At 45.6% G+C, this 11,298-nt stretch overlaps 2 protein-coding genes across 4 annotated transcripts; one reads left to right on the top strand and one right to left on the bottom strand.

The window, feature by feature from the left end:
* Nucleotides 1-658: 658 nt before the first annotated feature.
* mettl21cb (methyltransferase 21C, AARS1 lysine b) lies at nucleotides 659-2,002 on the top strand. Its single transcript, XM_076160573.1, has 4 exons — nucleotides 659-836; nucleotides 938-1,101; nucleotides 1,185-1,302; nucleotides 1,515-2,002. The coding sequence occupies exons 1-4, from the start codon at nucleotides 662-664 to the stop codon at nucleotides 1,910-1,912; spliced, it is 855 nt and encodes a 284-aa protein (XP_076016688.1). The 5' UTR covers nucleotides 659-661; the 3' UTR covers nucleotides 1,913-2,002.
* A 2,128-nt stretch (nucleotides 2,003-4,130) lies between these two features.
* tfdp1a (transcription factor Dp-1, a) lies at nucleotides 4,131-11,098 on the bottom strand. Of its 3 annotated transcripts, none has more exons than XM_076160563.1 (12): nucleotides 10,968-11,098; nucleotides 9,111-9,194; nucleotides 8,301-8,367; nucleotides 8,071-8,201; nucleotides 7,318-7,439; nucleotides 6,975-7,140; nucleotides 6,310-6,456; nucleotides 5,991-6,059; nucleotides 5,580-5,731; nucleotides 5,288-5,454; nucleotides 5,125-5,203; nucleotides 4,131-5,029 (listed from the first exon to the last, which is right to left on the bottom strand). In XM_076160563.1, exons 2-12 carry the CDS (start codon nucleotides 9,123-9,125, stop codon nucleotides 4,891-4,893), a joined length of 1,254 nt encoding a protein of 417 aa, XP_076016678.1. In that variant the 5' UTR covers nucleotides 9,126-9,194; nucleotides 10,968-11,098; the 3' UTR covers nucleotides 4,131-4,890. The 3 variants fall into 3 exon arrangements, with proteins under 3 accessions (XP_076016678.1, XP_076016677.1, XP_076016679.1); XM_076160562.1 differs by lacking the exon at nucleotides 10,968-11,098 and adding an exon at nucleotides 9,848-9,951; XM_076160564.1 differs by lacking the exon at nucleotides 10,968-11,098 and adding an exon at nucleotides 9,378-9,536.
* Nucleotides 11,099-11,298: the final 200 nt, after the last annotated feature.

Here is an 11,298-nt window from a genome sequence, read left to right as displayed (position 1 = left end):
CAGATGTGGAGGCTCTGATGAGGTTAAACTATAAATAAGGAAATACTCAAGAGATTGTTTTACATTTTAGGAGATGTAAATGATGGTGCTGGAGCTCCACTGTGTTCTCTGATTTATCCGACTTCATTCTCACAACTTTCTTACATAGAAATGATAACTTTTTCCCTCAAAATATAGTAACTTTCTCTTTCTATTGTTTCCAGCAGTGGTTCTGATATTCTATAATAATAATAATAATGTGGTAGTGTATAACCTTTACAGTGGACAGAAAGTTTGGGCAAGAAACTGTGACACTCTGGTTCAGTGTGCACTTATGGCCACCCGGGGGCGCTATTGTGCGTAGTTTGTTTGGCTGGAGGTTGTAACAGCTGCTTTGTGAGCTCCAGCTCTGAGTCGGGGTCTAATGACAGCCAAAGGGACTGGGGAACTGAATTAATGTCGTTCTGAACCATTCCAAATTTAACCGAGCTTAAAATAAGTCACAAACATACAAATCATTTAACAAGCACAGAAGCAAACAGAACGCTGAGCCAGAGAATGAGCAGCAGATGCAAAGTATCATTACTGGGAATACTGATGAAGATGAAGAGAATGAGCAGCATCTCTGCAACATCTGGTTGAGTAATAGCACAAGTACAGGTCTAGATTTAACCCATCATGTATGTTGACATGTACTGCAGCGGCACAAAAGTCAGCTGAGCTCATGGAGGGATTGTCCACAATCAACCAGCCGATCCAACAGAAGCGTCCCAGAAAGAACAAGGACGTCCAGGAGCCTGAGAGGGACAACACTCACGCTGGGAAAGTACAGGCGGAGAGGGGGAACACAGATGAGGGTAACAGAGCCTGAGCGTTACCTTGACTACTGCTATAGTTTGAAGAATCTTAGCTCATTCTTGACTCTTTGATTGTTCTCTTGTTTTCTTCTCCTCCTCAGCCACACGCGACCAAAGAGTGATGGCAGGAGAGGCGCTGCAGAGGAGGAACGTGTGGGAGCCCAGTGTTTACTACGACCTGGGAAAGGAGTCTTTCTGCTTCGCCGGTCATGACATCAGCATCAGAGAGTCGATGGATACTTATGGAGCTCTGATCTGGCCTGGGGTTCGTTCAGCCAGAAACAAACAAACCTATCTGACTGTGGTGCTTACTGGCTGTATCAATAATCCGAATGATTTGTTCTGTAGGCAGTAGCTTTGTGTCAGTTTTTGGAGAATAACCAGCAACACGTCAACCTGATGGACAAAGCAGTTCTGGAGATTGGAGCTGGAACTGGGCTGCTGTCCATTGTGGCCAGTCTCCTTGGTAACTATAAACAAAATCTATAAAATAATGTCTAAACATCCATCAAACTCCATTATTACATTTGTAGTTTACCTTAATGGTTGCTTTTCACTCATTTTACATTAAAAGGACAAAGTTACAAGCTTTCTTTCTAAACATGGACCTGGATACTGAGCTCTACTCTCCTGAATGTCTTTCCATGGCTCTGCCTCTCTTTCTGTTCACTTCTCTAGGTGCTTGGGTGACAGCTACTGACCTGCCAGACATCATGTCTAATCTGACCTTTAACCTTCTGCGGAACACCAGGGGCCGCTGTCGCTACACCCCTCAGGCCACAGCGCTCACCTGGGGTCAAGACCTAGAGCGAGACTTTCCCTTTCCCTCCTTCCATTACGACTACGTGCTGGCAGCAGATGTGGTCTATCACCACGGCTGCCTGGAGGAGCTGCTGGCCACCATGCGCCACTTCTGTCGACCGGGCAGCCGGACCACGCTGCTCTGGGCCAACAAGATCCGGTTCCAGGCAGACGTGAAGTTCACAGAGTATTTTAAGAGCAGTTTTAATGTTTCGCTGCTGTCTGAGCTTCCACAGCAGGAGGTGAGGATCTACAAGGCCACAGCAAAGGAGTGAAGAGGGGGGATGAAGGGAAATCCAGTCTGGTTTGAGTTTACATGAGTTTACTGTCACCTGTGGCAACCAGAAAGCAGAAGTTCTTGTCTAAAGTTAACTTCAATAAGCTGTTTTCTTTGCCAAAACGTTTCATATATAATGGAAAAATATGAAATTACATATCTTTTGTTTTTTGCTTTAATCCTTTTTCCTACTGTACATCATTTGCATTTCCTGTTTACCCAAATATACTTTATTAAAGTAGCTCTGAGTAAATGTAACTCATCACAGAGTCACTGTGGAATGTTGTTGTTGTTGGACTGGGATCCCATCACAATGCGTTCATTTACATGTGACCTCATTATCTGGGTAACATTACAGTGTAAAGTGAGCCAATAAAGCACCTGTGATCCCGCCAAGCGTCCTCCGCTCCTCTACTGCCCCCTAGAGGAAAAAATACGGAACACATTGAAATGTAATGTTGAAATACATTTCATATATGCATGCACAACCACACACTCTCTTCTGGAACTGATCCGAAGACAATTTGAAGAATGTTATTGGGATAAAGCTCCAGTACATTTCTCAGAGTGACCTCAGAGAGGCCGAGGGCGAGACGGAACAGTGCAGAGCAGTTTGACTCAGAAAGCTCCCAGTGATCCTGTATCAGTGTTTAACACTGCGGGTTAAAGCCAGAAGAGAAACACACAAAGACATCAGCATCATCACTGCACACAGAGGCCACATTCTCTGGAACTAAGCTATCAAAACAACTGTATTCATTAAATCACTGCGTACGCATCACTCAAAGAATCGTTGTTTCTTTGGATTCTAGCGCAAGGAGAGAAACAATGCACTGCACTATGCTCCCTCTGCTGCTCTATGCTCCCTGTGCTGCTCTATGCTCCCTGTGCTGCGCTCTACAGAAGCAAGGCTTTCTTCAAGCAGAGCCAAGGCCAAAATTCAAATTTTGACCATTCAAAGTATTCCAGAGGAAGATGTCTCCTGTTTCAGCTGCTCCATCATTACACTATGGAACATTTGAATTATTCATATGAGACGCACACAAAACCACAAAGGCTCCGGTAAGACGAGATGCTGAAGAAGACTTATAGGATTGTGGCATTGAACACAACAAATGTTTAGATTTATCCATCATTGAGCCTTAATGTCTGAGCAGCTTGTGAACACATGCAGAGAGAACAGATCAACAGGACGACAGCTGGTGGAGGTTAGATGCTTACATGCTTACATCCTTACCTTCACTGTCTTCTTTCCAAGTTTCTCCATGGGTGTAGTTTTCCACTGGCACATCCCCACACCTCGTCTCTCTCCAGGGGTTCTGCAGGTAGTTGCTTAGCGACAGCGTCCTCAGGCAGGACGGGACAGTAGGACTTGGCTCAGGCCTTCTGTTTGCTGTCGGTTCATCATGTCACAGCCCCTCGTGTCACAGACATCCTATTTCACACACACACAAACACACACACACACACACACACACACAGTATTGGTTAGTACCATAATGCCTGACGTGTACTGAATGATCACATGCAAGGACAGCCCAGTGTAGTCAGCTGGAGAACAACAGTGTGTCCATCGTGTAAACCTTGAGTAAACTTCAGGTGCTCATCCTGCAGATAGTCATATAAAGACAATTTAGAGGATTCAACTTCTGCAAAAGCATTTTCCTCTTCCTCTTTATACCGTGCACGTCCGAGGTGTTCCTAAACTCCCGACTTCAGTTGTGGACTCAGGACTTGTAGCTGTGGGTGCATGATCGTGTGGTGAATACAGCGTTTGTAGCAACTGATCTAATTAAAAGCCTGTGATGTTGACGTGAAAGTGTTAGAGCAGGAAAAAAGGACCTCCTCATACAAATAACAGTGAGAATTATCCAACCTGTAGTTTCAGTCACAAACCCACAAACATATGGATACAAAGTTATTAAAACAATCTATATTTAATTTGCAAACTTATATTAGATTACAGAAAAGGTATTTGGAAGATTCAGTAAATGTGTTGCTCAGTTTTAAAAGGTAGAACATCAAGACCTATACAACCACACATTTGATACATCAATACCTTTCAGGTCTAACTTGGCAACTGGCCTCTAAAGGATACTATAAGCTACAATCATAGGCTTCATATATGTCATAAACAAACAAAGCTTATTGTCCTATCAGGAGCCTCGGTTATGAAGGTCTTTTACCTTGCTGGTGCCATTCTTTTGTAAACACTACCAAGGTGTGACAGCTGATGAAGAATTCCTCAACCTCTGAATACAAAAACAAAAAAAACTAGCAAACAGGATGAGGAAAGCAGCTTGGCTACAGATCAGAAGGAAGCCAGGCCAACGTCATGAAAAATAAAACTATTTCAAATTATCGTCCCAAAAACACAGAAACAGAAAAAACAAACACATTGATGGAGCCCCACCCAAGGATGCCATGGCAACTGTATTAGGTCATTCCAAGGTCACGGTTCTGAACTAACACAGCGTGTAAAAGCAGACACTTTGGCCGTCTTGATCATAAAGTCTGCTATGTTTAATTGTAACATAAAAGGGATAAATATTCAAACAGGTTCATAATACATTCTCCAACAGCAGTAGATTATACAGAGGGATCTTCTTTTTAAAGTGGGGATGGCTTATTGAGAAGTGGATTAGACATACAAAGACTTCAGTGCAGTGTCCAGGCCACAGACTACAGTTCCCTCGGACCACAGCTCCCCCCCAGAGCTGAGGCGCAGGCGCACCAGATTTAGGAGCAAAAAAGAGCGGGTGCAACACACACACACACACACACACACACACACGCCTACGTCACTATCATTATTCATCTACACCCCTGAGAAAGCCAGACGAGAAGTACAGGTGTGAGAGACGGGGGAAAGACTGGAGAAAGCACACATGATTTAAGGGGACTCGGGGGTCCCGTTTGTGAAGGTGGTTCTGACGGACTGTGCTTGTTGGAGAGGCGAGGGACAGACGGGCCAGATTAGTCTTCGTCGTCATTTTCCTCGTAGTCGTCGTCCTCGTCGTCATCCCCCATGTAAGACACCGGAGTCTCCACGCGAGATCCACTGTAGTGAGAGTCGTTAGAGCTGGAGGCCATGGTACCGTCGGCACAGCCGTCACTAACAAGGAGACAATGTTAAACACTGAGAAGACCGACGCAGAGATAAGGATGAAAGGAAAGGAAACACTTTGTCTCTCTACTGAGGCCTCTCACCTGCTCGCAGGGTAACGGGTCCCGTTGGCAGAGGACCCTCCGGTTATGTAGACATTACTGATGGGACCTTTTGCCATCTCTGGAAACGGAGAAACAAACATCATTAAGAAACACAAGCAACAACAAAGTGAATGCACTCATGTCAGGTCACTGGGACACTCACCTATAACGTAGGGCTCCAGGGCTTTGGGCACCAGGCTTCGTGCCACCTTCAGGTCCTCTGGAGCGCACTTCCCTACCTCCAGACCACAGGCCATGCCCATACGCTTCAGAACCTCTATGTCATCATGGATCTCAAACATGCTGTCAAAGTTGAACAAATACTCAAACCTGCAGAAGGGAGGGAGGGGAAAAGAGAAGACATAGGGGGTTAACTTTGAACTATTTAATGAACTTAGATAATTAACATCCAACTTTGTCTCCAGTAATCCCACTGAGCTGGGAGCAGGTCGTACTTGTCGTTGGAGATGCTGCAGTCGATGACTGTTTTCTTGCTGGTGCTGACGATGATGAAGGGGAGGTTGATGATGGAGTTGGGCGGTGGAGATCTGTTTGTCTGTTGCTCTGTTTGTCTGTTCCGTTGAACCAGCTTCTTAAAAGCTATTTGCTGTAAGGTAAGAAAGCCGTGTATTTATAAAGGCAGCCACAGGAGTTCAGTTTACATTAACAGCCTTAATGTTTCCTTCTTACAGCCAAACTGCTGCATCTGCCTGGACAAGAACACAATGCAGTTGGTCACATGGTTAATTAGACCAAACACTGATGATAAAACACCTCAGGCAACTGCTTTGGGTTTTGTCATACGAGTCTGGATTTGTTAGAGGATGGTGTAAGACTTTAGTTCATTTAGTTTAGTTCATTCTCACCTGCAATATGAGCTCCTGAAGTTGTGTCTGTTTCTGCTTAATCCTCTCCAGCCGCCTTTGTCTCTCCACCTACAGGTGAGACAGGTGGGTTATGAGGAGTGAAGACATGGAGAAGAGCAGGGGCTGAGGCGTTCCCAGGGTGGGCTGCTGTGAGAGTGGTCTTCAGTGTGTGTGTGTGTGTGTGTGTGTGTGTGTGTGTGTGTGTGTGTGTGTGTGTGTGTGTGTGTGTGTGTGTGTGTGTGTGTGTGTGTGTGTGTGTGTGTGTGTGTGTGTGTGTGTGTGTGTGTGTGTGTGTGTGTGTGTGTGTGTGTGAGCTCACCTCTAGGTTTTGGCACTCCTGCGCCGAGTTGGTGGGCAGGCCGATCCACTTGATTTCTTTCTTCTCTTTAGAGATAATGTTCATGGCCATGAGCACATTGAGTGCATCGTACACACGCCGCCGGATGTTCTTCTGGTCATACACATGCTGACATGATGGGAAGAAGGTTCAAAACATTAACACACATTTCCACACAGGGAGGACACTTTTGCAAATGAAGATACATTCAGGTTTCCATGTAAAATGTAACATTTAGAAGAACACAACCTGTTTCTCCACAGAACACAAATCAATTTATAATTGTTAACAGCAACTCCAGAACAGTGAAATAAGCTACAAGGTACAAAGTGAGGAGGAGGAGGGTCCAGAGGCAGACGCTGCTCTGATCTAAACAAATGTGTGGCTGCTATGCTTATGCAAACATCGACTGCTACTTCAGAAACGCATGTATTCCACACTAGTACACACAAACACACACTGACATTGAAAAAAAAGACTCTTCTGATCTACAAAATTCAGGCAAACGCTCCATTTGACTTTTAAAATGGCGAACTTCACAGATGGCCGACAACTTTGCAGATATGGCCAGCATGAGATCAGATGAATAAAATTCCCGTTTGTCAAATGGGAACCAATCGTTGCCTTGATGGAGCGGCTGCACTCACCGAGTCGTTGGGGGACATGTGGTTGTCTGTAGAGCTGAATTCTGCAACCAGTTCGTCTGCCACTTCGTTGTAGGTGGTGACTCCTTTCTTCTGCACTTTCTCACACACTTTCATGGAGAAATGTCTTAAGCCCTTCCCATTCTTTTCCCCTTTCTTACCCCGTTTCCTGCAGACAGAGCAGATCAATCACACGACTGCGTTCTCATATCAACTAGCAAACCATTGTTTTCTTTGATGTGAAAATAGGCTCAACACAACTCAAACTTATCAAAGTCTCTCCAGGGAACTCCACAGTGCTGTTCTCTGTGCTGTGTTTAAGGGTTAGGAGTGTTTCACTACTCACCCTGATGACCATGGAGAGGCATCTGGTGGTTGGCTCTGAGTGAGAAACTGGGAACTGGGTGTGTGTGGACTGTTTACCAGTATAGTGTTGGACACTGTGGGCCTCTGGGGCGTGCCGATCACCTGGAAGAGCCAGCAAGACCACGTGAGAACAAATACTTGGTTTTTCATATTGTGATGTTGTTATGAAGACAAAAATAGGTCGCCTACAAAATTCAATATATCTAACATGCAACAGTGTGTGTGTCCTGTATGCAGGACATAGTGTGGTGTACACACACACATATACCCAAAATGAAAGGCGTGATTTTGAAAGCTATTGAATAACAGATAGATGTATATCCATGTAAACATGAGATGATGGGTGTAATCCTGCACACTGTAGGGTTGATAAGCTGAGGATCAGCCGCCTCCACCCATCCCCCACCCAGCCACCTCTCAATGATAATGAAGTGGCTTACACCATAGGAAGACACACAGGACACACTGTATACATCTCTCAAAATATGAATGAAAATGCAGCTCATATTGCAGGCGTCTTCTCTCCTGCAGAGGTATTAAAGTGTGGCAGAGGCTGCTGCAGTGAGACCTCAGTGTGTGTGTGTGTGTGTGTGTGTGTGTGTGTGTGTGTGTGTGTGTGTGTGTGTGTGTGTGTGTGTGTGTGTGTGTGTGTGTGTGTGTGTGTGTGTGTGTGTGTGTGTGTGTGTGTGTGTGTGTGTGTGTGTGTGTGTGTGTGAGAGCTGGGAACACTCACCACGTGTGGCACGTGTTGCACATGTTGCATGTGTGCAGCAATGTTCACGTTTGATGGCCCAAGGGTTTTGGGAAGTAGCTGTTTGGCCACAGGGATGACGGTGGGCTGAACAGTAACCAAAGACAGGACGCCTGACAGAAGAGACGAGCGGGCAGAACACGGATCAGAACCACAACTCTGACAGAAATACAACAAGACAACATGAAGCGCCACCATTCTGTCTGGTTTACCTTTGCTGGGGCTCTGATTCTGATCAATGAAAACCTTCAGTTCTCCATTTGTTTCAACCAAACCCACCTGTGGAGGAGAAGAACATCCTCTGTTTAAACCACAACAACCCGCCTCTTCACATCAAATACACAGTTTGACGCTTGATCAAAGGGAAAAGAAGTTGTTATAGGAACGTCCTCAATCAGTTTAGTAATAAAACGTATACAAATGTTGTCTTAAACATCAGACACAGAGTCTCTAAGGAGGTTTACAGGCTGGAATTTACAGATGTGTGAGTTTGGTCCCAGTTTGTTTGTTTCCACACAACAGAATCCTCCATCACTGTGACAGACACACACATCCAGGGCGGCACTATGGCATCTTGCGTCACGTCATGTCAAACTTTCAGTTTCAATTTCAGCAACCATACACTCAACATTTCTCTGTGTGAACTTTGGCACCAAAGAGCCCAGCAGGCGTGTGTGTGTGTGCTGCACCTTCAACCTTTGGTGTTTAAAGGCTCATAACAACTGTGTTCTCTGTGCAGTCTAAGAGAGGAACCCAGTACAGTTAGAGTGTGTGTGTGGAGTGTGTTAATGTGACATAGGAACAACCAATCATGTGATCTGAGTTGGCCTGAGTGGAGCAGGTAGCTTTCACGCCCGAGCACAGGAGAACTAAACTCCTGCCCGCTGCTTCAGCTTTACACCTCTGAGCTAAAACTATCTTAGCCATGAAAACAGCTGATTGATCAATCAACCCAGGGTGAGATAAACACACAGATAGCAAACAAACCACATCACTCTCAGCTCATAACCATGGTTACTCACATCTTTAGCCATCATCCCAAAGGAGCGGGGAAGTTGAGCTTCAGGCAGGAAAGATTTGTCTCCTCTTGGTAACTTTTCAGACCCCTGGAGACAGAAAGGCACAGTCACATCTTCATGTTCAACACAACACACCGAGTTTCCATCACACAAACTCTTCCCCGTTGCACCTTTAACGTTACAGCGCGTGTGCTTCAGTTATAGCGCCACCTGTGTGTGGAACGACCGGGACGACCCTTCGCGTCCGTGCAGCACCCGAATCTAACGCACCTGAAGTGATCCCAACTTTTGCTCCGCTCCACCGTGCGTCAGGCCTACTGCAGGTACGGAGAGCGAGCGGCCGGAGGAAGAAGCACCGCGAACTCACGCTACAGGTCAAGCAAACATGCTAACTTTAACCACGTAAACACAACGCAAACACTTTGAATAAAGTGATATTAGGACATATATGTAAAGATATGAAAGCTGCGTGCAGTCTGAACATGACGTGGACCAGAGGAACATTCTACTGAAGCCGCTCTTTTGTTGAGTGTGAGCAGCTAACTGTTCCTGCCTGTGTTAGCGTTAAGCTCGGGGCTGCTGACGGCAGCTAGCTAGTTAGCTTCTGCACGTTCTGACAGGATTCGGGTCAAATGTAGCGAGTTTCTGTCCCGGGGTTCTTGTTCCAGATAAAGCCCGGTGTGGCTAGACGGTTTCTAAACACCGGGGCGTTCTCGGGGTGAGTGTGGTCGCTATCTTACGGGCGCTCTCTCCAGCTCCTTCGACGGCTGCTGCTGTTGTTGTTGGCATGTGAGAGCGGAGGAAGAGGAGGAGGTCTGAATCCTCACCAAACAGGAAACTAACCAGGCTACCAACAACTACTTTCACGCTACTAACTCGCTACTAAATCCAGGCTCGTATGAAGATTGGAAAAGTAGCTGCAAATTAAGTCACCCGTTTCATTCCAAGCACACAAAGCAAGACAGTTAACACACAAACACACACACACACACACGAACTTCTAACTTATTTGATTCAGACCAAGAGGACAAAACGTTCAGAATTTCAAAACAAAACAATTCAATCACAACCACCTTGAATTCTGTTGAATGTTTAAATAGAATTATCGATGTGTAATTCTTCTCTTTGTGACAGTGACGGACCGATGGGCGTCACAAGTGTGTGTCAACCCAAACACACACCGACATCAAGCACAACATGGAGCCCTGGTGCAAGAATCCAGACTTTTACTTTACTTATTCAGTTAAACTATTAACGTAACCACTCTATCTAATATCTATTATGTGCACTTTTACGTCACTCAGCTTTAGAGAAGATGTTTGTGTTCAACTTTATTCCTATCGTGTGTGTTATCAATACACTCCAGGCTGTTATAGATGCATCATTATATCTACATTTTCTATCATTTGCGGTTCACAAGTTTGAAATTTGTGAAGTTCCCGTTTGCAAACACACACTTAGCACTTCTGTAGCCGCTCCTGCACGCAGCGCAATGGACTCCGCCAGTTAGCAACCACGACTTCTGCTTTCTTGGAAACGAGCAAAGCAGCGACCTTAAACCCCGCAGAAGAGAAGAGGAGAGCAGAGGAGAGCAGAGCCGAGCCACCATCTGCGCTTTGTTAGCCCAGTGACGTCTGTTAGCCGCTAACGGGGCAGGCTAACCTGCAGCTGTCAACGACAACACGCGCAGAAATACCTCCAACTATTACAAAGCAAGACCAGCTCTATTGGATATCTGCACAGTTTCTACAAATATTTACCTATAAAACGTTTATATGACGCACGGGACATATACGGCCCCAAACTTTACTGTGTGGCGGCCATGTAGCATGCTACTGTCCGGTGTGTGCTGCTGCTTACCGGCGCGCTCCACTCGTTAGCTCCCTGTTAGCTCTTTCTATTCACTCTGTGCTAGCAGCGCTACAGCCGCGCGACTCACAATCTGATCTTGGCGGTGTATAACATTGGGGGCTTCTGATTGGTCAGCATCACCGAGACGAAAGCACGAGAGGCGAAGTAAGCACATGCCCACAATTCGTAGCTTCTTCTTCTGGTAGAATTTGTTTGGCGGTTGGGGATTGTCGCATTGGTGCATTATCGCCGCCAGCTGGTGTGGAGTGTGTATCAGGATTTCTAATTAATAGTTCTGTACTTGCAGTAAAAGTGAAATAACAATAAAACGTTTATACCC

The sequence above is a fragment of the Genypterus blacodes genome, unplaced genomic scaffold, assembly GCF_046128005.1.
Source record: "Genypterus blacodes isolate CSIRO-AG114 ecotype Tasmania unplaced genomic scaffold, CSIRO-AGI_Gbla_v1 ptg000106l_1, whole genome shotgun sequence".
In the NCBI taxonomy this organism is placed as follows: domain Eukaryota; kingdom Metazoa; phylum Chordata; class Actinopteri; order Ophidiiformes; family Ophidiidae; genus Genypterus; species Genypterus blacodes.
The sequence above is the reverse complement of the archived record's forward strand: the minus strand, read 5'-3'. Positions and strand labels throughout refer to the sequence as shown.

Coding starts and splice junctions, on each gene's coding strand:
- mettl21cb (XM_076160573.1), top strand. CDS start 662: ATGTTGACATGTACTGCAGCGGCACAAAAGTCAGCTGAGCTCATGGAG. Junction 837..937: donor GAGGGGGAACACAGATGAGG/GTAACAGAGCCT, acceptor TCTCCTCCTCAG/CCACACGCGACCAAAGAGTG. Junction 1,102..1,184: donor GAGCTCTGATCTGGCCTGGG/GTTCGTTCAGCC, acceptor TTTGTTCTGTAG/GCAGTAGCTTTGTGTCAGTT.
- tfdp1a (XM_076160563.1), bottom strand. Junction 8,202..8,300: donor GAATCAGAGCCCCAGCAAAG/GTAAACCAGACA, acceptor CTCTTCTGTCAG/GCGTCCTGTCTTTGGTTACT. Junction 6,060..6,309: donor AGGAGTGCCAAAACCTAGAG/GTGAGCTCACAC, acceptor TCTCACCTGTAG/GTGGAGAGACAAAGGCGGCT.